Source organism: Puma concolor, chromosome C1 (assembly GCF_028749965.1).
Source record: "Puma concolor isolate L17-30 chromosome C1, mPumCon1.1.hap2, whole genome shotgun sequence".
Taxonomy (NCBI): domain Eukaryota; kingdom Metazoa; phylum Chordata; class Mammalia; order Carnivora; family Felidae; genus Puma; species Puma concolor.
In genome coordinates this window covers 127,087,509-127,114,723 of record NC_141674.1, presented here as the reverse complement: position 1 = coordinate 127,114,723, position 27,215 = coordinate 127,087,509, and the positions used below count along the sequence as shown (strand labels likewise).

The following is a 27,215-nucleotide window of genomic DNA, read 5'->3' as shown; positions in this document are numbered from 1 at the left end:
GTGGAGACCCTGCACAGCCTCGGAAGCTAGTGCAGCTCAGGAGGAGAAAGGACGTCAAATCAGGGCGCTGCCCGCTCTCCTGCGCGAACGCGGCCGCCACCTTCCCGGACGGCTGGGGAACCGGGTCCGAGCGCGTCCCCTCCGGGCACCATCCCGCGGCGCGGGTGGGGCCGGTCTCCCGTCACACCCTCGTCAGCCCCCCTCTTCCCCCCCTCCCAGCAGTTCCCGCGAGCCTCCGGGCGCCGGGCTCGGCAGGATCCCTCCCTCCCCACCGGCCTCGGGGCTCGGGCTCCGGCGCCGGGGCCTTGGGGCGGGTCCCTGCATCCCGCACCTGCCCCCGTGGGCGGAGCGCGGCGGCGACGCGCTGCCCCAGCCTCTGCCACCCGCCGCGCTAGCCGCGCGGCTCTCCAACACCCCCGCCCCGCCTGCTGCCGGCGCACCTCCGCTCCTCGGCGCCCGTCCTCCCTCCGCGAGCGGTCTGTCCGTCCCTCTGCCGGTCCTGAGCCGCGGCGCCTCGCACTTCTGACTCGAGTCCCCGCCGCCTCGCGCCATGGAGCCGGCCGCGGGCAGCGAGCGCCGCAGCCCCCCGGGCCCCGCGGTCCCAGCGCCGCCCCGGGGCCACGAGCCCTCGGCCGCCGCCCCCGGCCCGGGCCCGCAGAACTACCCAGCGCGAGAGCCGCCCAAGCCCGACGAGGAGCGGCAGCTGCGGATCAGCGAGAGCGGCCAATTCAGCGACGGGCTGGAGGATCGAGGTGAGCGCACGCCGGCACGGCCCCTTTCTCTTGGCCGGCCGGCGAGGCGAGGCGCGGAGCCGCTGCTCCGGGCGCGCCTCTCCCGACTCGCAGGTTGGCGGGGCGCGGTGCTCGGCGCCTCGGGGCGCTCGGGGGCGCGGGGCCGGGACTTCCCCGCGAGGACGCGGAGCGCGGCAGCCCCACCTCCCGGGGCCGGCGCCGCCCGGGCAGCCGCTCCTTCCCCGGAGCCCCAGAACCGGGCAGCCTCCGGGCCGACCTCGCGCGGGCCCGTGCTCTCCTCTCGGCCAGCCCGCTGGAAAAGTTTGCGGGGGGCGTTTTTTTGCTTGTGGAGCCCCGTGCTCCCGGGGGACTGCGGGCCCGGCTCAGCTCGGAGGGTCCTGAGCTCGGTGCATCCTCCTTCCAAGCCCCCTTCGACCCCCGGCGGCTCCCCGGGAGAACTTCCGTCTGCGGGGTTAGCCTCGGGGAGCTGGTCCATAGAGCCTAGCTGGCTGTCCTGGCGAGGCAAGTCCGGCGGCCCCCGGCTCTCACTTACAGGGGATCCAGTTTACCACGGGTCGCTGCCCCGGTGATGGGAGCAGAGGACCGGGGCACTTGTGCTTGGACCACCAACTTCCTCTGGATGGATGCCACTGAAACCTGGTGCTTTCTGGAGCGCACGTCCCCAGCCCCTCCTGAGACACTGGCCTGGAATCCCGAGAACGTCCCTTTCCTGGGAGGCCAACCCTAACTTCCCGACACACAGCCGATGCCCCCTTTGAGTTGCCCGCACGAAACCGGAGAGACTCCGTTGTTCATTCCCGTGCCTCTTCTCCGTCCCTCTTTCCCTCCCTGCTTCGTTTCCTTTCCGCCTGGAGGGAGCCGTTTTCTTGGCCACGGTCTATATTCTCTGCTTCTTAATCCAAATTCAGCTCGGCCCCCTCAAAAAAGACTCAGTGGTTGGGCTAAAACCGGTTAGTGGCCGAAGCGGCATTCTTGCAGCCAGGCCCTTTTCAGGGGGAGCCGGCTCCTCGCCACTCCACCCCCTTTTCTTGGAAGCCTTATTTTGTTGGCTGTGGCGGATTTTTATATTTTCGTCTTAGCAGGTTTTCCGTCCTATTCTTAGTATCTCCTGTACATTTTTATTCCGGTTTAGTGTTCGGATGCACGATCTTTTTCCTCTTAGAAAATTTAAACTGTGGCATGTGAGATAGAATGACATGGAAACAGCAATCCCAGAGAACCGGCCGGGATTGCTCCGGGAGAGCTGGGGCTGTTCCAGTCATAACCTGTGTTGCGGTTCCTCTCCCCCCTGTTCCGACACAACTAGTTACTGTGACAGAGCGGAAGGTGGGTGACATCACCAGCACCCGACAAAACCCATCGGTTTTATTATGGGGCACGTTACTTACCTTTCCCTCTCTACAACTAATATTGTAGGATTTAAACATTTTGTGTGGAAGAGCAACAGAAGAAGTCTGGGCTGAGCTTATTTTTGTTGCATTGCAGGTCGTTTGTAAAAGCTGGCCTATTTCTCCCCACCCCACAAAACGGCAGGAGGAGAAAAAAGTGCCAGGGCGAGTTAATATTTAGCATCATTTTGTAGCTCGTGCTCAAGTGTAACAAGCCCTTGTGAATTAAATCTTAGGGTTCTTTTTCACTGGTCAAGTGAATTTCATTTTCCATTATATTATAGCATGAAAGCATTCACTGTTTATAAACTGTCACTGTGTGAAAGCACTGTATATCACACACAGCCTCTCTGTTAGGATGGACCCTGTCCTCCAAAGAACCCAGTGCCGTGTGGCATTGAAAGCTGAAAGTCAATGTGACATTCTTTTGTTTGACCTATTGCTGACAGGAAAGAGTTAATGATGGATGAATCATTTTTATTAAATAGACCAGGTTACCTGGGGAGGTTTATTGTAATTTTTTGTGTTTGTGTTATTTTTTCTTAAGGGGCTGCATCTTTCCCATATCGATTTTTGTATCCCTTGGGAACAGTTCGATTGCAGCTACCTTTTCCCTAATGGTGAGAGGGTTCGGGGAGGAGGAAGCCGAAGCACTCGCCTGCTGTGCATCTCTCCATCATGCCTGGCTTGCTTTTTCTAGGCCTAAATATACATAGGGTGTGTGTGTGGGGCAGGGGGGGTGGTGGGGGGGGTGGTGGGGGGGGTGGGTACCCTGGACATGTTACCTGTATTTGTCCTTGTCCTAACTTCCTTCGGAGCTATTAGACCTGGTTGCAGACTGTGTCTAACTCCCATCAGAAGCTTGCTTTGTTAGCCAGTATTTTAGGACTTTAGAGGTATTTTCCCCTTAGAAGTGATGTGGGCTGCTTCCCAGAAACCCAGCTAGCTGATAGTGCAGTGCCATTTGGTTGAGCCTTGCAGTCAGGGAGCAAGAGTTCTGTGGTCTAAGAATTATAGGGGTTAGACACCCCACAAATAGGCTGTTTATCTTGGGATTTCCACCCCCATTCTTTTAATATCCACTGTTCTTAACACAAGTATTTTCCCTTCATTCTGCTCCAAATCCTAAGTAGGCTTAGAGTGTTACATGCTTCTGCATTTCTTACTACCTTTCTATTTAATAAAAATTCCCCATTTTTCCAGAAAATCCAAGTGTGACTATTATGAGAAAGCAATTGGGACTAATTCATACTAGCATGGAAATGACTAATGGCTTCAACCTAACCACATATATTTGCATTTCCCTCTCAAATCCTAAGTTATCAGTCTTTCATTCATGCAATGCTTAAGCTTACTAACGTCAGGCCCAGATTACAAATATATGGAATCTGAGTGAGATTGGAAATCTGCATGTGGAGGCCAACTATGTTTAGCAAGGGACACAGCCCTGCATGCAATAAGCGGCCTGCCTTAGCTTCTCTAGGCTGGGCTGCCTTTTACTTGTGAAGCACAGCGTCCTGAAAACTTTAGGAATCCTCCTCACTGCTTGTGAGTTCGCGTGCAGCCAGTGTGGGGGCAGAGGTAGAGGCACCTGTATGTAGACAGGTCATTAATGGGTCTTCCTAGGTCATCATACTCCCCTTGGAGGAGGAGAAGTTTTTCCATTCTACGGGGAAAACCAGTAGGAGGAGATGATAAACAAAGGTTGGAAATGGGGAAGTACCTGCCTTCTTGGACAGTCTTCGCATTACAATTATTCCATTTTTTATTTTTTTATTAAAATGTTTTTTAATGTTAATTATTTTTGAGAGACAGAGTACGAGTGTGTGTGGGGGGGGAACAGAGAGAGAGAGAGAGACAGACAGACACAAAATCTGAAGCAGGCTCCAGGCGCTGAGCTCTCAGCACAGAGCCCGATATGGGGCTCAGACCCACGGGCTGCAGGCTCATGACCTGAGCTGAAGTCAGTTGCTTAACCAACTGAGCCACCCAGGCACCCCTAATTTTTAAAATGGAAAATCTCTCGTGGGGGACACACACAGGATCAGATCTGGGGAAGGATCTCCAGTCCTGCTGCTTTGAGGACTCAGGTGCCCTCTTAGGGCAGTGCAGCCCACGTGCGCCGACCCCCGAGACTCCTTCAGCAGAGTGCTGACTCCTTCAGCAGAGTGCTGGTTCGCTGTGGGGTGAAGCATGTGGCAGGTGTGTGTGGTCAGGACCAGTCCTATTGTTGCAAACAGCTGGCTTTGGAAGGAAAAATAAATGTTATATGGCAGAATGGAAAACCCAGATCGTTGTCCTTTATCTTAGAAAATTAAATCCTCTAAAAGGAACCTTGTTTTTACCCCCAGTGGATAAGCCTCTTAAGATTGTTGGTGTCAGAATACGTAGCAAATGAACTGCTTATTTGAGTCAGTACGTGAGTGTTACAGCTTCACTTCTCCTCAAAATCAATTGTCCAGAATGAAAGGAAAATTTTTATGTCCTTCTGGAAAAGGAAAATAAATGATTGGGAGGCTGTAGGACTCACTTGATCTAGGTTGACTAGAACAGGAGACTGGGGTGATTGTCGTTGAAAATTAGAATAAGGTGTTGTATGGTAGCTAGGGGAAAAGTAGACAAAGGGAGAAAAATAGACAAGGGATTTTAATTTGAAATCATTTGTACCTAAGGCAGAATTTGAGAAGAGAGGTTTTTTCTTTTTTCATTCAAGTACATGTATTAAAGAAGGTTTGGGGAGATTTTTACAGTGAGGTAATAGAGATGTGTTTATATCTACCTTTTGCAACCTCTTCTACCTTTTGCTCTGATGTAAATCTACAGGTTTTGATTATTTAAAAATCTCTGGGCTGTAGGCTGGGTTCATTGGGCGGTCTCCTTGACATTTCCTCTTGCTTTGTTTAAGGACTTGTTCAAAGTGCTTGAGTCTGGGTAGTAAATGGAATTGAGAAGTTTTAACAGGGTCTTTGTTGTAATTTTTGAAGAGGGTGCAGTATTCAGCAGCCAGAAGCTGAGTGTGGCGCCCCACTGGTCAAACGGGATGATGTCTTTTACGTGGTGTGCCAGGTGTGATCTGTCGCATGCCATGAGACACTGTACAAATGGGTGCCTAAGCTTTGACCACCTATTTCTTCATTGTTTGGAGCTGGTAGGATGAAGCTTCACCTCTGAAAGGTGTATTGTGGGCTATTCAGCCAGAGATGTTGTTCTAAGCTCCTATTGATACGGAATGCGTCTCTGAATTTGGTTCTTCATGCAACTAAGAGATGCCATATACGATCTATTTCCAAAGAAGAAGAAAAAGTATAAATCAGGATCATGCTCAAGATGTTTTAGTCCTCAACCCAAGGCAAATGAAGCTTGAGCTTTGCCTCTTAAGACATCATGAATTTCTGTTGGTGTCAAGGACCCTCAACATTGAAAGCATCGGAGACAAAATCAAATCTTTCTTAAACATGGCCTGCCCAGAAAGTGACCTCCAGTTTTAGCTTTCTTTAATAATCTGAGAGTTGTTTGACATAGCTTTGGTACAAAGCGATACATACTATAGAGCAGAAAGAGAAGGGAAGAAAACATGGCCTATAATGTAGGCCTGATGACCGTTGTTGGTTGTGATCAAAGAGAAATCCTCCTTCTCTGCCCGTTAATTGTTGAAGGGAGCAATGAAGGTATTTGGGGTTCTTGACTCTTTGGGAAAAGTTTCTTTGACTGAGTTGGGGCGGTGCTGGTGGATCAATGCAAATCAATGCCTACAGCTGAGGAGCCTGAATGCCCAGTTGAATGTAGACTAATTGTACTGTTTTCTTAACTGAAGGGCCTTGTTAGGGCAACACTTACATAGCTGAGTTAATATGAGGGCAGGGGATGACCGATATGGTGAGTGGGTCTGTGGGCTCCTTCTAAAGTGTACAAGTGCTGTCACACTGCAAGAATCCATGTCCCGTATTGCTAGAGCCTATGATTTTTCAAGAGATGCCAGAGAGCCTGATTTCCATGTGAACTCTCCTAATTGTTAAAACACAGCGTGGGCCAAACAAAACACATCTTGGCCCACAGGCTGTCAGTTTGCAATCCTTGGATAAGAAAGTGTAGCTCTGGCTGTGGGTTTCTTAATAAGGAAATGTCTAACTTCCTTTTCTCCTTGTTTTTGTCAGGCTTACTAGAAAGCAGCACTCGACTCAAACCTCACGAAGCCCAGAACTACCGAAAGAAGGCGTTGTGGGTCTCCTGGTTCTCCATTATTGTCACCCTGGCCCTGGCGGTGGCTGCCTTTAGTAAGTAGCCCAAGTCCTGCTGATCGATCCGTGCTGCTGTTGTGTGTTTTATTCTGACTCCTGTGGGATGTGCTTTTGCTTTTAGTTGACTATTATTGATGAATAAATTTTTGTAGGTGGTAAGAGAGTCAGGGTACTTATAAATTAGTAAAATGGCTTCTCTGCAGAGGGAAGAGGTGGTTAAGAAGAAATGGAGAGGGACACTGGGAGCCTTGGCTCTCATCAGTATGCCGGTTTGTGGCAGTGAATTCTGGCTGCCAGCTTGAATAGGGAAAATACTCTCTTGGTGGATGCCTTCAGCTTGGGCTGACATGTGACAAATCTATATCCTTGAGATTTGTATTTTGAGCCTAATGCAACCAGATGAGTACAATATTACAGTACATCCTCTCTCTGCCCCTTATATCTGTGTAAGGTTTGGATGAAAATCATGTGCACATTTTAATGAAAGAGAAAGGGGAGGTCCTTTGTCAAGTTTTCACTGGCAATGCAAACAAAAACATTTATTACAATCAAGAAAAACTAAGATAATTGAACACTTTCTGCTTATGGATAATCTACTTTCTGTCTGTGGATAATCCTGTTTGGGTGTTAGGAAGCCCTCTGACGTGCATTTTCTCAGCTAACATTTGCAGCCTGAAGAAATGTGCATGTGCTATTAATTCTTATTAATTGTGCAGTGGTTTATAAGCTTAAGCAATGACATTAAGCTTCATCTCAACCTTGGTAGAAACCACCATGTTTTTTAATGCTGGGGTGAGAGGAATGTACTTTGTGCATTTTGTGATTAATTCATTACCTTAACAGGAATATCTATATTCTTAGTGATAAGTGTCATGCAAGATGTCTCATGTGACATTCCTCAGTGGGAGAAGAAAGGGCTGTGTCTGCTGGAAGGGCTGTGTCTGCTCTGTGTGTGTTTAAAATTCTATTCTGCACAGATTGGCTGCTGGAAGTTGGTGTTGGCTCCCAGGAGGCAATATTAGAATTTGACCAAATGCTCCCTGCAAAACTAGGCATATATTACTTGACGCAATTTATATTGGAAACACTGTACCTTATCTTGGCTCTAGAAAAAGCCAAACATTTAGAAGCAGAGGGTAATGCATTTCAGAGTATAAACATTTACAGTGAGCCAGAAATCTAATCAAGAGAAATTCTGATCCCTGAAAATAGCTCTTCCTTCCTTCCTCTTGCCTCCTTTTTTTTTTTTTTTTTTTTTTAAATGCTAAAGCAAGAATAACAAGTCCCTTTGAGGTCCCTGGAGGGTAATTTGGTTGTGGTGGCTGGTGGTGGGTTCTGGATCCACACCATCATTTACATATGTAAAGAAAGAGATGGTAGGAGGGGTGGTGATTTCCCAATAGAATAATAGTTATTCAGACTTGTCCATGTGCCTAATAGAGCTGTTTTGATTTTATCATATGGGTGTTTGAATGGGGACGTGACTGTGAAGAAATACTGAACAAGCCTTTCCTTTGGGAGAATAATACTACATTTGATGTCCTTAATCTCATAACCAGGAAAAACTGTGAGGAAATTCTGGTTTCATATGTCATGCCTGATCAGTTGGGTTATCTTGAAAATTTTGTTCCATTTCCTTGAATAGGAAGAGACTGTTGCATAATGCATATGGAATTAGAATGTTGCTTTTGAAAAGGGTTTTCTTTTTCTTCTAAAACGATTTTAACTCTTTAGCAAGTATTTCATTTAAATCCTCTAAATTCTTGCCTATAAAATGTTGGCATTGGCCTATCATATCATGATCTGTGTTAATTTCTGTAATACATTCAATGTATTCCCAAGTTGGTTTCAAGTTAAATGAAAAAATGTAGGAGTTCTATTTTTCCCCACTTTAACTATGAAGAGTAGCTTTATTGTGTGTGTGTGCGTGTGCACGCACACGTGCGTTTATATTTCATATTTTATTTTTATTTATTTATTTATCTTTCTTAACATTTATTATTAAGAGAAAGATACAGACAAAGCATGAGCATGGGAGGGGCAGAGAGAGGAGGAGACACAGAATCTGAAGCAGGCTCCAGGCTCTGAGCTGTCAGCACAGATCCGGACGCAGGGCTCGAACCCACAAACCGCGAGATCATGACCTGAGCCGAAGTCGGACACCCAACCAACTGAGCCACCCAGGAGCCCCTATAGTTCATATTTTAAAGCTTTGTGCTCCTCTCTGGTTGTATTGTTTAGGGTTGTTCCTTTTACCCTTTAGGTTCCTAAATGTATTTGTAATATTAAATATTTAAAACACTTTTTAAAGCAACATTTACATGTTGGTAGACTTAAAAAAATTTTTTTAATTTTTTTTATTTATTTATTTTTTTTGAGAACACACAAGAGAGAGTGCATTCACGTGAGCAGGAGAGGGGCAGAAAGAGGGAGACACAGAATCCGAAGCAGGATTATTTATTTATTTTGAGAGCACACAAGCAGGTGAAGGGCTGAGAAGGAGAGACAGAGAAGCCCAAGCGGGCTTTGCACTGTTAGCTGGGAGCCTGTTGCAGGGCTTGAACTCTCAAACCGTGAGATCCTGACCTGAGTCGAAGTCGGACACCCAACTGACTGAGCCCTCCAGGTGCCCCATTATATTAAAAAAAAAATTGTCACAAGAACGCTGATCCCCTCCCCACTCTTATTTTCCAGGGAGGCTGTTGACAGAGATGTGGGATGAAATGGGGTAGGTTAGCTTGGTGCACTCCTGCGTTATCCAACGAAATGGTTAGGTTGGACCAGTTAGTCTTTATTTTTATGTATGTATGTATGTATGTATTTATTATTTTTTTAATGTTTATTTATTTTTGAGAGTGAGACAGAGTGTAAGCTGGGGAGGAGCAGAGAGAGAGGGAGACACATAATCCCAAGCAGGCTCCAGGCTCTGAACTGTAGGCACAGAGCCCGATATGGGGCTTGAACTCACTCACTGCGAGATCATGACCTGAGTTGAAGTCAGATGTTTAACCAACTGAGCCACCCAGGTGCCCCTATTGAGCAGTTAGGCTTTTTAAAGAGAATTGCTGTTGAATAACTAACTACCTGTGATGCTTTGAGATGGCAGAGAAGTCTTTGCATTGTGTGTGTGTGTGTGTGTGTGTGTGTGTGTGTGTGTGTGTGTGTGTGTGTGTGTGTGTGTGTGTGTGTGTGTGTGTGTGTGTGTTGATGGGCTGATAATCATGGCAATGAGAAGAAGGCTAGTAATCATTATGTCTTGCCACTCTGGGAGAAGGAGGAGCATCCATCTTTGTATGGAATCAGTACGCAAGATTGTTGAATGAATGACCCGAGAGAGATTTAAAAAAAAAAAAACACTTTTCTTTCTTTCTTTTTTTTAATTAAAAAAAATTTTTTTAATTTATTTTTGAGAGACAGAGACAAAGCATGAGCCGGGGAGGCAGAGAGAGAGGGAGACACAGAATCCGAAGCAGGCCCCAGGCTCCGAGCTGTCAGCACAGAGCCTGATGCAGGGCCCGAACCCACGAAACATGAGATCATGACCTGAGCTGAAGTCGGACGCCCAACTGAGTGGGCCACCCAGGCGCCCCATTTTCTTTTTGTTTTTAAAATCAGGTGGAAGGAAAATGTTTATTAGAAAAAGACAAATGTGGGGCGCCTGGGTGGCGCAGTCGGTTAAGCGTCCGACTTCAGCCAGGTCACGATCTCGCGGTCCGTGGGTTCGAGCCCCGCGTCGGGCTCTGGGCTGATGGCTCAGAGCCTGGAGCCTGTTTCCGATTCTGTGTCTCCCTCTCTCTCTCTGCCCCTCCCCCGTTCATGCTCTGTCTCTCTCTGTCCCAAAAAAAAAAAAAAAAAAGTTGAAAAAAAAGAAAAAGACAAATGTGATCTAAAGGTTTATTTAAATACCAGGTTTAGATCTCATTTATTTTACAAACTGTTGACACGTTTTTGGGACAGTCCGTTCCTCATCATGGCCATTCTCTTGCTAAGGGCAGTGTCTTGGAGTGGCATCTACCATAGTCACTTGGAATCCCCATCTTGATTTCCTTACCTGACATTTTCTATTTTATCCTGGATGCTGATTTTTCCTAAGCATCTTCTAAAGAAATGCTCTTGTCTTTTTTGTGTTTGGAAGTGATGATGGATTGTGTAAGTTTCAGGGATGCTTCTTTTCTCAGCCTGTTGGAAAGGTTCATATCTTTTACATAGGATGTACATTGCAAATAAAGACCCTTCACTTCCTGTTAAGCTTCCAGGTACTCAGGTATGCTGGTATGCTGTGTTTTCTCAGGTTAGTAATTCCTAAAAGACTAGCTTTGGTCAGTATTACCAAGTTATATCTGTGATAAATCAGTTGTGTACGTAACTATGGTTGACATTCTCATGTCTGATATAGCTTGAAAAATTAAGTGAGCTTTCAAAGTTTGTGACTTGAAAGTGTCTTGAAAAGAATGTGTGCTTTGAAAGGGATATGGATCATTTGTGATAATACTTCGTAATAAAGAGATTTTGGACCCGTTAAAAATGCCGATATAAGACCAGATGGTAATACATCTTGAATATTGCAGAAAGAGCCCTAGTTTGGTTTTAAAATTGGTTCTGTTTATAATCGGTAGGCAGCACGGAAAATGCCAATCGTGTTAGGGACAAACTGAAAAAAGTCTATTTTAATAGTAAGGCTAGAAAGAGAACAGAAGTTGTGTTTCAAACTCAGGGTTTTGACATCATTGATGTCTTTGTCGGAATGATTTAGGAAGATGCATTCTGACTCTTTTTTGAGGTTTGAATGAGTGCAAGTTAATTTTGAGTCACTCAATACACGTTCTGTGGGGAATGAAGATATATTTGAAACATTCTCAGGGGAAAAACTTTCCTAAGATACCTAGCTCCATTAAATAAAAAAAAGTACTCCAAACTAAGATCCCAGAAAAAGCTCACTCAAAAATTTAGTGAATCAATAGATTTAAGAATTAGAAAAAGATTTTTGAAAGGGATGGTTTTCTTTTTATATGTGGGGATTTAGAAAAGAATGTATCTGATTTTAGTGTGAACTCTTGTCCCTTAAAAATGATTGGATAAATGGACTTACTTCTCTTTATTTGTAAATTGTGAGGCCTCGAGTGGATTACACACGTCTTCTATAAACCCAGCAAAGCAGGTCTGAGCATTTTCTTAGTTAATCTCAATCTCTCATTTGACATATTGTGAGATGGGGAAGGCATGACACCCTCCAGTGGTTTCTGAGAGTAACATCTGAATAGTGACAGTGGCCTGCAAGGTCAGGCCTGACCTGGCCTTTGCCCCCCTTTCTCAGACACCCCAACCTTTCCTTAGGACTGGGGAACATGTCTTTGAGGCAAGATCATCTTCCTACCGATCTCTACGTGGTTGGCCCCTCAAAGAAACCTCACCAGGCATAAAGACTGGACCCATCCCCCACAGGCATGTGATCCATCACATTGTGTATTTTCCTCATTGCAGTTTTTCTCATTGTGCCCCACCTCCGTTAGATAATGTCATATGTGAGGCCCAAGTCTTTTGTGCCACGTCCTGTAAACATGCAGTTCACATTCTGCTTGAAGAATGATCTTTTGTGTAGCTTGTTGATCTTTTTATTGATAAAAACAGTATATGCACATGATGAAAGTTCCTGAGACCAAGGACACAGAGTGCAAATCTCTGTCCCATCCTAAATTCTTTCTTCCCCAGATCCTGCTGCTTGTGGACTAGCTTTGTTGCCAGTGCCTCATATCTTCTTCAAGATATTTGTGTGAGCTTATAAGCCTAGAGACACCCGGCTTGTGGTTGCTACTTATGTTAGATAGGATGTCTTATCCCTGCTGGTCTTTGAGTTAGCACGGGCCTCTTCACAGGCTGCTGTTTTCACAGTTTAGTTGAAGTGGATTTGATGTGGAGAACCTTCAGGAACAACTTCCCAACCACCGTCTGGCTGCCACTTCTGAGGCGGGTGACGTGGTGAGGGGGATGTGGGCAGGAAGCTTGTGAGCCACATCCTGGGGGTGTTCAGTGGGATAACTTGCTCCTGTCAGTGTGCTGGGTGAATGATAACTACGGGTGCTTCTGAGAGGTGGAAGCCAGGAGGGGAGAGCAGGCCGAAGTGCGGAAATGTGGTGGGGAATCTCATCCTGACAAAGCTCCCTGCCCCCAGGTTCCTCCCTCATACCCTCAGGGCCATATCGTCAAGGATTCTCTGAGGGCACTAGCTCACTGAGGGCACATGGAATATGGAGTGGCATTTTAGTCAGATCCCTTTGCCTTGCTTTCCATGAGGCCCCCGGTGGTCTTGACCCTCCCTCCTGGCTGGACTTCTCTTCTCGTCTCCCATCTTCCTGCCACTCCAGCCCACAAATGTTCTTGTAGTACCCCAAACCTTGTGTCCTGCCCTTGGCCCCAACATGCCCCAACACCCTCAGATGCTCTTTGTTCTTGACCCCACCCTTTGTTTCCTAGTTAAATTTTAAATTGTGATGAAAGATCACCTCTTCCAGGAAGCCTTCCCTTGCCCTCCATGCTGATTTAAATTATCTTTGGTTCCTGTAGCCCATTGGACACCTGTCAGTCAGAAACTTGACATAATACTTGAAACATTGAATTACTGCTCTTTGCACACTCCTCAAAGGTAGGGGCCCTGTCTTCTCCAGTCTGTATTCTTAGCCCCTAATACAGTTCATACTCAGATATCTGGTGACCTGCACTAATTTTTGATCTCTCCCTGCTGAGGCCTCCATGGCTGCAGCAGGTTCAGGATGTATGTTTGCAGGTAAAGATCCCAGAAAAAGGAATAGTGACTTTTTCAAGTGAATGAAAATAGGGGAAACTGCAACTTCGTAAATAGTTGGGATGCCAGAGCCCCTTGTCTCCCCCTCCTCCTCCCCCCACCCTCCGCTTCTTCTTGGATAGAAGGGTCCAGGGTTCTATGGAAAGGGCCTCCTTTGCTGCTGTTTGAAGAGTACATCTTCCCCAGATGACGTACTCGTAGCTGCTGTTTCTACCTGCATGTTCTGCCCCCCTTTCTCTCTGTGTGCTGCATACAGCATTTAATTAACAACGTGTCCAGAGTCATCAGCACAGGGGTGTCCTCGTCACACAGCCGTGGCAGTGGCTCGGGAGCTGGGTGGTGAGCCCCAGCTGGACTCCTCTCAATAGGCCCAGCAGGTCCTTGCCTCTCCTTGCTTGAGCCCTGGGCACAAATTTTCCCTGTGGGAAATTTGTGAGGGCTTTCCCTACTGCCTCTCAGTCACTTTTGAGTCATCTTGGTTGGCCAGTTGGAGAGGAAGGGGTTTTTCGGGTCTGCTTGTATTCCAGGGCTGTGATTTCATCCTCTGGGAGTTGTCTCTTGAAGGTGAATTTTGGTGTAGCTGCTCCTGGACAAGAGGTTATTTTCTGGTACTCTGTTCCCAGGGGTCAAAGTGTAGGCATAGTGAGATTTGGAAATGATTGATGAAGCCAGAGGGAGGCAGAGAACCTCTGTCCCCAGGAAAGGAAGCTGTTCCTCACTTGACACCATCTTCCATACCCAACTGCCCATCCTTCTTCCCAGCTAGTGAATGTGTTCATCCAGTCCTTACTGAGTACCTGTTGGCAAAGCACAGTCTGCTGTGCCAGGTGACACAGAGGACGTTGGGAAGTGGGACAGTCCTTCAGGCCCCTGGAAGAGCTCAGGTCTCCTGGGAAGATGAGTCTTATAGTTGTCAGGGCAAATGATAGGGCAGTGGGGTAGGATAGATAAACTGGAACCTGCTCACCCTCCTCTGTTAGACACATAGAATACTCAAGAAAAGACATCACTGATCTGTTAGAGGCAGGACAGTCTCCAGCCCCCAGGAGCCCTCTGCTGCCCAAAAAGGATGAGTTGAAAATCAGAGCTATTGATTCAGAATATGGGATATTCCCTGGGGTGAGAATTCGTGAAGATTGCAGGGCTCAGTAGGAGGGGCTTGGGTTGTGATGTCCATACAGGGCTGGAACGTAGTGGCAGAAGTTTTTTGGGGATGCTTTAACAAAGCATTACACACAAAGAGGCTTATACAACAGGCATTTATTTTCTTTCAGTGCTGGAGGCTGGAGTCCACGATCAGGGTGTCGGCACTGTTGGTTTCTCCTAGGGCTTCTCCCCTTGGCTTGTAGAGGGTGGTCTCCCCACTGTGTCTTCACCTGATCTTCCCTTTGTGTGTATCTATGTCCTAATTTCCTGTTCATAAAAGGACACTGTTGGATTAGGGCTCACCCTGGTGACCTCATTTTAACTTCATTCACTCTTTAATGACCCCATATCTAAACACAGTCACATTCTGAGGTATTGGGGGTTAGGTCTTCAACATATGAAATTGGTGGGGGGTTGGGGGGAGCCACAATTCAGTCCACAACAATGGCCTTGGCCAGCACCAGACAGGTGGAAGAAACTAAGTTCTCAGAATAAAGTAAGTACACTAGAGGACTTGGCCTTCAGTAAAAGGGTGGACCACAATAAACCTATCCACCACCAAGACAATGAGGAAGGTTGTCTGTCGCAGCATAGCTCTGTGTGGAGTGAGGGTAGGGGAGCCTTCCACTAGAATTTATAACCATGAGACTGACTTCATCTATATTTGTGTTTGGAGTTTTCATAGATCAATATACTAGGAAATAGACTCTGAGACTCTGAGATTTACTGCAGGAAGTGCATTAAATTGCCAGTGCTGGAGGGGTGGGGGGCTGGAGGAGGTTGTCAGGAATAATACATGAAAGGGAGCAAGGGCAGCAGGATTGGGCAGAGTGAGAATTTGAACTTCAGTGCTGTTGCCTTGTAGTTTTTCCCCAGAGGGACTTAGGAGCTGGGATGGCCCTGCAGTTGTCCAACTGAGCAATAAGGCCAGACCAGTATGGAAGGGCTGCCCCAGGGAGAGTATATATAACTTTGGGAGAAGTGTAACACCGGGAGAGGCAGTTTCTTTCTGTAGAGAGTATAGGGCAGTTCAGGAGAAGGATGCAGCTATGGGCCATCAGCAGCCCTCACCTCTGGCAACCAGGAGAACTGAGTGCCCAGATCTTAAGGGAGGATCCAAGAGATACACCATGGCGTCCACTATAAGAGTTTATACTACCCACTTAGCCTAAGAACTCTCAAGCTGAGGCACAACGTGGTTGTGGTCTGAGGTTGGAAATGTTCTGGAGTGTCTGAAAGAAGCATATGGAGAGCCTCAACTAAGGCCCAGCAGTGTCTCATGGATGAAGCTTTACCAAAGATGAACTCACAATCTAACATTGATCAGCTCCTGGGGAAAAGGTCCATAGGACTGAGAAACATTCAAGTAGCATAATTAGAACTTAAATTCGAGATAAGAGAATTACTGACAAATTCTCTCTCCCCTGTCTTCCTCTCGCCAACCATTTTACTTCTTCTAATGGATTCTTTTATTTACGTATACCGTTGATCCTTGAACAGCATGGGTTTGAACTGCATGGGTCCACTTTTATGCAGATTTTTAGAGATAAATACAGTACTGTAAATGCATTTTCTCTTCTTTATGAGTTTTTAAATAACATTTTTTCTCTAGCTTATTTTATTAGAAGATGACAATATAAAATACATATAACATACAAAATACGTGTTTTTGTTAGTGGTAAAGCTTCTGGTCCACAGTAGGCTATTAGTAGTTAAATTTGGGGGGAATCAAAAGTTATATCTGGATTTTTGACTATACGGTGGGTCAGTGCCCCAACCGCTGAGTTGTCCCAGGGTCAACTGTATATGTATAAATAACTGGCTTCATGATTGTGTGTGTGTCTTTAGCCATTGACTTCTCACCATGAAAGATAATTTACTCTTATACCCTCTTCCTGGCCCCATACAAACTTGCTGACTTCTGAGTTTTTATCCTTGCATAATAGCCATACTTGGCATTATTATGACTATATAAATCCTGCTCACAGAGCCATATGGTGAAGAACGATTACTTCTTGCCTGCCCTATTTTTTATTCTCTCTGATTTTAATATCTGTTTTGTTTATTCCTGTGTTTGCTTTTCTCTGAATCTGTTTCTTATTCAAGTTGAACTCAGCATTTCTCTTCCAACCTCAACTTCCTTGTGGTATTTTCAGATGCACAGATAATTCTTTCAGCCTCTTCTTGAAGAAATCCCTCAGAGCCGATTGACATTCTCGGATTCGTTCTGGTTGCCCTTTTGATTTGGTACATAGCTGTGCCCTGGGATCACCTGCGATTCACCACCTCTTGGGGTATTCCCTTTATTTCTCTCCTCTGTTGAATTTCCTGTCTCCTGGATGCCATGTTTTTCTCTTCTCTGGTTGGTATAAACCCATTTGGAGGAAACGCAACTTCTCCTAGCTCCCTGGGAAAGTGGCATGCAGGGGCGAAGCTTTCAAGCCTGAAATGTTGTTAATATATCTTGACACTTGATTGATAGCTAAATAGAAACTTCTCATTAGGAAACAGTGTTCCTTAAGAGTTTTGAAGATTTTGCTCCATTCTATTCTTTTTCTTGGTGTTGGTATTAAAGTCCTAAACTATCAAAAATCCTAATCCTTTGCATGAGACTCATTGTGGTGGGGTCTTTTTCAACCAGGTACCCCCTACTTTTGTTTTCTATTTGCTCTACTTCTGGGAAATTGACTCAACTTTATGTTCCTACCTTTCTATTGAACTTGTCATTGCTACTGTCAAGTTTTGCTTTAAATTGTCTGAGTGTTCCTTTTAAAAGTCATCCAACTCATTTTATTGATCTTTCTAATAGATCTTATCTTTTTGAGAAACTATTAGTGATAGTTAAAAAAAAACATCTTTTTTGTCTTCTCCCAAGATTCCTGCGCCCCCCCCCCCCCCACTTCTGCCTTGGGTTCATCATTCATGTTAGGGGAGGGATCCTGTGAGAGGTGATCTTTGGTACTTTGCTCATAGTGACAGTGAGTGTTAAACTGACCAGAGCTCCAAGCTTGTGGTGGCTTTTACTGTAGAGACACAGACTGTTTCATTGGAGTTTCTGGTTTAACATTTCTAGATCTGTCCTCTTGGGTTGCACATGTTCCCCAGAGGAGGGCCTTCTGATCTGGCTGGAGTTTGAGCACCTGACTGCCTGAATTCTGGAAGCTGAGTTGAGGAGGAAGATTTTGATCTCTCAGTATTCTACTTGGAATTCTTAACTTTGCTATTTTCAGTTTGGTTTTCCCACCTTGAGCTGAGCCTGGTGTCCCTGACACCGGAGGCTGTTGTACCTCATCCAGAAGATAAACCTCCAGTCATCTGATAGCAGAGTTTGGGGTGGGGGCAGGGTATTGCCTTTTGGTGCAGAACTGGGGAGGGAATCCAGAGAACTGCTTGTCCACCAGGCCTTGTACCAAACACACTATTTTCAGTCTTGTCTTTGTTACATCTTGCTACCAGTTTTCTGTTTCCTGGTGTCCTGAGGTGTAAATTGGGTTGCCTTTTTGCTTTCTCAGGGCTGTCTTAGGAATTTGCTTTCTGGAGTCTGTTAAATAAATTACTACTTGCCCATATGTTTTCTACCTTCTAAAAATAGTTCTTGTTGCCTCCTCTATCTTCTTTTTCTAATGAGTTTTCTTAAAAAAAAAAAAATCCCTCTACTCTTAGTTTAGCGGGTATTTTAGAGGAAGCAAAAGTAAACGTGAGGAACTATGCTGCCACATTTCTCTGGAAATGTTAAACAGAGCAATTTGTAATGAAATATATAGTAAGTGAATCAGAAACCATTGAGACATAGTTAGTGAACCAAAATATAGTCTGAGGAACTTACCCAGAATATAGCACAAAGTGATACTTCCCTTTCATATTTTCTATTCAAGAGACATGGAAGATAGGAAAAGTTCGAATGGAAACAAGTAAGAATTCTGATAGCAAAGAAGAGAGGAAATAGAGACTAGTGTTTTTACGAGTGTCGGAGACTGTTTGGGAATTGATGGGAGGGATGGAGTACTTCTCAAACCATTGGAGGGAAAAATAAATGAGGAAACAGACTTTCTTCTGTAGACAGCTGAAGTGAAAAAAATGGCACAAAAAAAGGAAAATAAAATGTAGAAATCCACCCAAACATTTCAGTAATTAAAAAAGTATAAATGGAGGGGCCCCTGTATGGCTCATTCGGTTGAGCATCTGACTCTTGATTTTAGCTCAGGTCATGATATCATGATCTGTGGGATTGAACCCCATGTCAGGCTTTGCACTGACAGCAGGAACCTGTTTGGGATTCTTTCTCCCTCTTTCTGCTCCTACCCCACTTGCATTCTCTTTCTCTCTCTCTCTCTCAAAAAAAAAAAAAAAAAAAAAAAGTATATGCGGATTAAATCCATCAGGTTAAAATAAGACATAGATTGGATTTTAAAAATCTATGGCTCTACTGTTAATAGGAGACAAATTAAAAACAGAAGGTCACAGAATGGCTTAACTAGAGGGACAGAAAAAGATCTATCTGGCAAATACCAATAAAATCAAGTTGGTGTAAAAAAAAAAATCAAGTTAGCATAGCTATATTAATCAGGGAAAATAGACTTAAAGACAAAAACATTATTAGGCATTAAAGGGTGTAACTATATAAACAAAAGGGTCAATCCATCGTGGAGAGAAAACATTTGTGAGTTTGTACATCAGAAACACTCCAAGGCACCTAACTGAAAATTGGTGGAGTTACAGGTAGAAACGAACAAATCATAATCATAATGGTAGCCTTTATTGTACATCTTCTAGTAGTCAGTAAGTGAAAGATAAAAAAATTAGCCAAGACATTGAAGATTTAATTTTTTATTTTGAGAGAAAGGGAAGGTGCAAGTGAGTAAGGGGCAGTGAGACAGAGAATCCCATAAGGGACAGAGAGAAACTGAGAGAAGTGAGGCTCACCCAGGGCTTGTGATTTTACCTGACGCGGGGCTAGTGTTCACGTGATGCACAGCTGGAGCTCACCTGATGTGGGACTTGAACTCACAAACTGTGAGATCATGACCTGAGCTGAAGTCAGATGCTTAATGACTGAACCCACCCAGGCACCCGAAGATTTGACTTAGATAATTGAATATTTTTCAAACATTTTTGACTGCTGTCCTTAGTGAGATAAGCATATGTGGCCTCGTATAAATGAACTTATGTGTATATATACTACATGTCATCATATGTAAGCCTTTTTTTTTTTTTTTTTAAGTTTATTTAGTTTGAGAGAAAGACAGCACAGGCCCAGGAGGGAAAGAGAGAGGGAGGAGAAAGAGAGAATTCCAGGCAGTCTCCTCACTGTCAGCTCAGAGCCCGCCTTGGGGCTCAAACCCATGAACCATCAGATCAAAATCTGAGCTGAAACCAAGAGTCCGACATTTAACACACTGAGCCACTTAGGCATCCCCTCGCTTTATTTTAAAGTTTATTTGTTTTGAGTCAGCAATAGAGAGAGAGAGAGAGAGAGAGCGCGCGCGAGCGAGCGCATGCAGGGGAGGGGCAGAGAGAGGGAGAGAGAGAATATCCCAAGCAGGTTCCTCACTGTCTGTGCAGAGCCCGATGCAGGGCTTGAATTCACAAACTGTGAGATCATGATCTGAGCCGAAATCAGGAGTCCGACGCTTAACCAACTGAGCCACTCAGGTGCCCCTATGTGTAAGCTTTTGATTATAATATGCAACATGATTTTTTGTGCTACTAGGAAATTTTTAAGAAGTGCGGCCATTGAGCTATATCATTTAATTCATTGTGTGAGTGACCTGATGTCAGATATATTAAAATTAGGAAAGAAAAATGATGTGCGCTATGATCATTTCTCTTTTCCCTCATTTAAAGAAGTGCTAGTCACAACCTATTTGATTGATCTTATGCCCCACTAGTGAGTTTTAACGTTTAGTTTAAAAAGCCCTGGTCCGGGGTGCCTGGGTGGCTCAGTCGGTTAAGCGTCCGACTTCAGCTCAGATCACGATCTCGCGGATGTCGCGGTCTGTGAGTTCAAGCCCCGCGCCGGGCTCTGTGCTGACTGCTCAGAGCCTGGAGCCTGTTTCAGATTCTGTGTCTCCCTCTCTCTCTGACCCTCCCCCGTTCATGCTCTGTCTCTCTCTGTCTCAAAAATAAATAAACGTTAAAAAAAAAAAAAAAAAAAAAAGCCCTGGTCCAATAGGTCAATATAGAAGCATGCATTCTACAGTATGTTTTAACATCATGTGACATGTATAAAAGGTGACCACTTCCATAGTGAGAAAGAAAGGTTCATCAAATTACTAAGATGGGTATTTTATAGATTATATTCTCTGCCTACAATGCAATGATCATTTGAAATCAAATATAGCTAAAATACCCCTATAGATTATGATTTATGTTGGGAAATTGAACACATTTCTGAGCATTTCAAGGAGAAAAGTTTTATTAAATATTAAAAAGTACTTTGAACTTAAAGTAAGAAACTGAAATTGGTGAACAAAACTGCCTAAAAGAGAGGCTAGGAAACAGAAAAACAATCATCCTCAGTAAGTGGAAAAAAAAGAAAATAATGCATTTAAAAGTACAAACTAATGAAAGAAAATGATAACAGTAGAATCCACAAAACTAAAAGCTAATCAAGAATAATAAAACATGCTGAACTCTGGTAAGATTGATCACAGAAGAATAGCAATGAATAAAAAGTAATGAGAAAAAAAAGAATTTAGAAAATGAGACTATTGTTATATGTTTTATGTCTATAACTTTGAAAGTTGAAGTGAAATGCAGAGTGTCATAGAATAATAATCTGCCAAGATGTCTCAAGGAAAAAAATGCCCAAGTACACCTGATTTAAATTTAAACAGTTACTGTAGGCCAGTGGTTTTGCATCCCCTTCCATTCCTGTTCCATTCTGTCAATATCAGGACACCTTTTTGATCATCACAACTTGGAGTAGAGATACTCCTGACATCTGGTTGGCAGAGGCTGGGGTTGCTGCTACAAATCCTATAATATACAGGACAGGCCCCCATGACAAAGAATTATCTGGCCTCAAATGTCAGTAGTGCCGAGGTTGAGAAGCTGATCTAGGCTAACATGTTTTTTTTTTTTATTGGTGCTTTTATGAATATTCTAGCATCAGATAATCCTAACCTCATGTACTCTGTTCCTACAGCAAAAGAAGGAAAGCTTCTATATCATTCTGAGATTAGTACTAACTTGATACCCAAACCAAAGACCATAGGGAAGAATTTATAGATCAGTATCCCTCATGAATACAGATGCAAACATCTTAAGATATTAGCAAATCGAATCTCTTCATGTTTATGTAACGAAATAATAACCATCAGTAGCAATGGTGTTTATTTTAGGAATGCAAGAATGGTGTAATTGAAGTATTACATCATTCACCATGATTGTAAGCGAAGAGGAAAAATATACAATTAGTAAATATACAAAATGCATTTGATAGAATTCAAGGCAAGATAAAAACTTGAAGCAAACTAAGAAGGGGGAATTGTTTGAATGTGATAAAGAATTTCTAACCTAAAACAGCAACAATTGTTAAGTGGTAAATATTAGAAGCAGCCCCTTAAAATCTGGAATGAAGATAAGAATGCCTGCTATTACCAGTTATTCTCAACATTATTCTCGATGCCCTAGCCAGTATAGAAAAGAAGTAAAAGTATATAGAATGGAGAGGGAAGAAAAGTAACCACTACTCATGGAATTATAGTCTATGTAGAAAAGCCAAGGGAGCCTGCAGACACTACTAGAAGAAATAAGAAACTTCAGCAAGGCTAGTGTGGATGGATAGAAGTTTAATATACAAAAATCAATTGTGTTCTTCTATAATGGCAACACAGAAGTAGAACTTTGAACTGTCATAAGAAACTATTCCTTAAAAAAAATTTTTTTTAATGATTATTCATTTTTTGAGAGAGCATGCAAGAGCGAGTGGGGGAGGGGCAGAGAGAGAGGGAGACAGACTCTGAAGCAGGCTCCAGGCTCTGAGCTGTCAGCACAGAGCCGGACAGGAGGCTCCAAACCAAGAACTGTGAGATCATGACCTAAGTCAAAGTTGGACGCTTAACCGACTGAGACACCCCAGTGCTCCCGTCCTTTTTTTAATGTTAAAATTTTCTTTTAGTGTTTATTCATTTTTTGAGGTGGGGGGAGGGGCAGAGGGAGAGAGGGAGACACAGACATAAGGAACTATTTCCTAGAGTTAAAAACCAAACAGAATCTAATATATGTGCAATTCCTTAGTGGAGAAAACTTGTCAAAACTTTAAAAACTAGGGCAGATTGTGATATTTTTAGGGACCAAGGAAGTTGGTTCCAATAGACCAATGAAGTCGAATAGGGAGTTCAGAAATAGTACCACACATACATGGGAATTTGATATGTGAGAGAGGCATCATTGCTCATCACACATCAGGGAGCACAGTGATGATACTGGGACAATTGATGGTGTAGAAAACCTGAAGATCTCTCCCATGGTACCCAAATATAAATTCCAGGTGGATTAAAAGACTTAACCTGAGAAGCAAGAATTTGAAACTTTTTTTTTCAATATATGAAGTTTATTGTCAAATTGGTTTCCATACAACACCCAGTGCTCATCCCAAAAGGTGCCCTCCTCAATACCCATCACCCACCCTCCCCTCCCTCCCACCCCCAACAACCCTCAGTTTGTTCTAAGTTTTTAAGAGTCTCTTATGCTTTCGCTCTCTCCCACTCTAACCTCTTTTTTTTTTCCTTCCCCTCCCCCATGGGTTTCTGTTAAGTTTCTCAAGATCCACATAAGAGTGAAACCATATGGTATCTGTCTTTCTTTGCATGGCTTATTTCACTTAGCATAACACTCTCCACTTCCATCCATGTTGCTACAAAGGGCCATATTTCATTCTTTCTCATTGCCACGTAGTACTCCATTGTGTATATAAACCACAATTTTTTTATCCATTCATCAGTTGATGGACATTTAGGCTCTTTCCATAATTTGGCTATTGTTGAGCGTGCTGCTATAAACATTGGGGTACAAGTGCCCTTATGCATCAGTACTCCTGTATCCCTTGGGTAAATTCCTAGCAGTGCTACTGCTGGGTCATAGGGTAAGTCTATTTTTAATTTTTTGAGGAACCTCCACACTGTTTTCCAGAGTGGCTGCACCAATTTGCATTCCCACCACAGTGCAAGAGGGTTCCCGTTTCTCCACATCCTCTCCAGCATCTATAGTCTCCTGATTTGTTCATTTTGGCCACTCTGACTGGTGTGAGGTGATATCTGAGTGTGGTTTTGATTTGTATTTCCCTGATGAGGAGCGACGTTGAGCATCTTTTCATGTGCCTGTTGGCCATCCGGATGTCTTCTTTAGAGAAGTGTTTATTCATGTTTTCTGCCCATTTCTTCACTGGGTTATTTGTTTTTCGGGTAAGAATTTGAAACTTTTAGATGAAAATGGGAGAATATCCCTATGACCTGGACATAAAGATTTTTAGAATTTAAGACACAGAAAGCACAAACATTAACAAATTTAACTATAGCCTAAATAAATAAATAAATAAATAAATAAACAAACTATAGCAAGTTTATGCAAATTTAACACAGTGGTAGATTTCACATCAGTAAATAGACATCCATAAAGTAAACATCATTCAGTTTAACTGCAAGCAGACTAAGAACACTGGGCATGAGAAACACCACATAAAACAAAAGATGACCTTCTGACTGGGGAAAGATAAGATATTTATAAACATGTAACTTTTATATGTGTTTCAGGAGGTGTGTGGACTATTGGTAGCACTTTTGTTTGAAACAGCAAAAAGCTGGGAGGGAGACAGATGTCAATTAACAGGGCATTTGATAAAGAAACTGCAGTGTCTTAGTGTCTTCATATAGTGTCTTAATATAGTTGGTCTACGTATAAAGTTTTCTGCTTTATCAGACCCAATGTACCCTTTTTATAACTAATATTTTATGCCCATTTTTCTATCTTATAATTCTTTAAAAAATTTTTTTAATGTTTTTTTGAGAGAGAGAGAGAGAGGCAGAGTGTGAGTGGGAGAGGGGCAGAGAGGGGGACACAGAATCTGAAGCAGGCTCCAGGCTCTGAGCTGTCAGCACAGAGCCTGACGCAGGGCTCGAACCCATGAACCGTGAGATCATGACCTGAGCCGAAGTGAGACACTTAACTGATTGAGCCACCCAGGCACCCCACTTCTAATTAATTCTTATCAATATGTACCCTTTATAAAAGTAGGTATTCTATCCTAAATGCAATATAGTGGAGACACCAAAGGAAGGTAATTGTGAAGAAAATCGTGTATTTTTGAATCTATAAATATTTGTTTTGATGTTAATAGATACCACCAAGTATGTAGTTGCTTACATGTGCATATAATGAGAAAGTTGCACTCTAAGAGAAGAAAAGACTCATGTATATTGTGACCTTTTTTTTTTTTGTATGACATTTGAAATAAGGGCTAAATAGGTGTACTGGTTATACATGTGTAGTATCATCATGAATGTGACTGCTGTGAGAACAGATTGATACAAGTTTTTTGTATTATGTGTTGAGTACCTGGAATGAAGTTGCCATTGGTGACATTGGTCAATTGGTTCATCACTCTCTGTAAAGGCCTGAGTAAAACCAAATACACTCTGCTCTTGACTTACACTCCAGTTACTTTCCTGGACAGAATCAGTATACGCTGATGAACAAACTCTCCCTATACAAACTCTCCTAAATAGAGTTGAGTTCTAGACTTAGATATTTTTTCACCTAAATGTGTATCTTGTGGGTTTTCTGAAAGCCTGTGGGACTAGAGAAAATTCTTCATAGTGGAGGACTCTTGAATATTTTAGGATACTAAGATCCCTGGCTCCCACCCACCTGCTAAATACAGTGATCACCCCAGTCCGGTGACAGTCCTACAGATTTCCAACATGCCCCTTAGGCCGCAGTACTGCCCTGTTGAGAACTGCTGAACTAGAATCTCTAACTCAGGGTGCGGGTGGGGGTGGGGGATCTGAAAGACCATGTTGAGGGATTAAAAAAATTGTAAGACTCATCAATTATGTAATCTTAACGAACACAACATACTGCTTGTGGATACATAAGTAGAGAATAACATCCATCATAGGAATGATAAGCTAAACTCAGGATGGTGAATGTCTTGGGGTGGGCAAGACAAGGGAGCAAGGAAGGATATGCAGAAGGCTACAACCATAGCTGTGATGTCTGTAAAAAAAAAAAGCAAAACCAACAAACCTCCAGCCACTTCTGGAACAAATGTATAAAGTGTTAGCATTTGTCACAACTGGGTGGAGAATATGCTCGTGTTCTCATCGTTTTTTATATCATTATATGCTGAAAACACCTTACAGAATAATCTGGAGACAACAAAGCAAAAGAATGAGTAAGACAAAGGTCAAAAGGTCAAATAAATGGTTACCATGTATCTAAAGCTTTATGGGATTCCTTTTGTTCTCCCCATCCCCCCCCACCCCAACAGTTTTGGCTGCTGTCTGTTAATTCCTTGCTATGAATCTGTAACCTTTTCCTACACACCACTGTTTTCCACAGCATTTAATTTGAAATAATAACCTTTTACTCACAGTCTGTATCCATAAGGCCATCAGTGAACCTATTCTTCTTTTCATGTACTCTTTCCAGTGCTTTCCCCTCCTTTAAAACAGTGTATAGCATCTATGTTGTCAGATCATACAGATCTTATGTACTCTACTGTTTTCCTTATAACCATCATTTAGTTTTAGTTCTGTGGATTAATATATATATATATTTTTCAATATATGAAATTTATTGTCAAATTGGTTTCCGTACAACACCCAGTGCTCATCACAAAAGGTGCCCTCCTCAATACCCATCACCCCCCCATCAACCCTTAGTTTGTTCTCAGTTCTCAACAGTCTCTTATGCTTTGGCTCTCTCCCACTCTAACCTCTTTTTTTTTTTTTTCTTCCCCTCCCCCATGGGATTCTGTTAAGTTTCTCAAGATCCACATAAGAGTGAAACCATATGGTATCTGTCTTTCTCTGTATGGCTTATTTCACTTAGCATCACACTCTCCAGTTCCATCCACGTTGCTACAAAAGGCCATATTTCATTCTTTCTCATTGACACGTAGTATTCCATTGTGTATATAAACCACAATTTCTTTATCCATTCATCAGTTGATGGACACTTAGGCTCTTTCCACAATTTGGCTATTGTTGAGCGTGCTGCTATAAACATTGGGGTACAAGTGCCCCTATGCATCAGTACTCCTGTATCCCTTGGGTAAATTCCTAGCAGTGCTACTGCTGGGTCATAGGGTAGGTCTATTTTTAATTTTCTGAGGAACCTCCACACTGTTTTCCAGAGTGGCTGCACCAATTTGCATTCCCACCACAGTGCAAGAGGGTTCCCGTTTCTCCACATCCTCTCCAGCATCTATAGTCTCCTGATTTGTTCATTTTGGCCACTCTGACTGGTGTGAGGTGATATCTGAGTGTGGTTTTGATTTGTATTTCCCTGATAAGGAGCGACTTTGAACATCTTTTCATGTGCCTGTTGGCCATCCGGATGTCTTCTTTAGAGAAGTGTTTATTCATGTTTTCTGCCCATTTCTTCACTGGGTTATTTGTTTTTCGGGTGTGGAGTTTGGTGAGCTCTTTATAGATTTTGGATACTAGCCCTTTGTCCGATATGTCATTTGCAAATATCTTTTCCCATTCCGTTGGTTGCCTTTTAGTTTTGTTGGTTGTTTCCTTTGCTGTGCAGAAGCTTTTTATCTTCATAAGGTCCCAGTAATTCAACTTTGCTTTTAATTCCCTTGCCTTTGGGGATGTGTCGAGTAAGAGATTGCTACAGCTGAGGTCAGAGAGGTCTTTTCCTGCTTTCTCCTCTAGGGTTT

The 27,215-nt window shown here is 43.6% G+C and overlaps 1 protein-coding gene across 2 annotated transcripts in view; it reads left to right on the top strand.

Moving 5' to 3' along the window:
- The first annotated feature begins 412 nt into the window (after positions 1–412).
- TMEM163 (transmembrane protein 163) overlaps positions 413–27,215 on the top strand; it is a 252,230-nt gene continuing 225,427 nt past the window's right edge. For both annotated transcript variants that reach the window (XM_086715214.1, XM_086715213.1), the window contains exons 1-2: positions 413–752; positions 6,295–6,414. In XM_086715214.1, the coding sequence (XP_086571340.1) occupies positions 551–752; positions 6,295–6,414 (322 nt within the window). In that variant the 5' untranslated portion in view covers positions 413–550. The remainder of the gene's footprint in view (positions 753–6,294; positions 6,415–27,215) is intronic.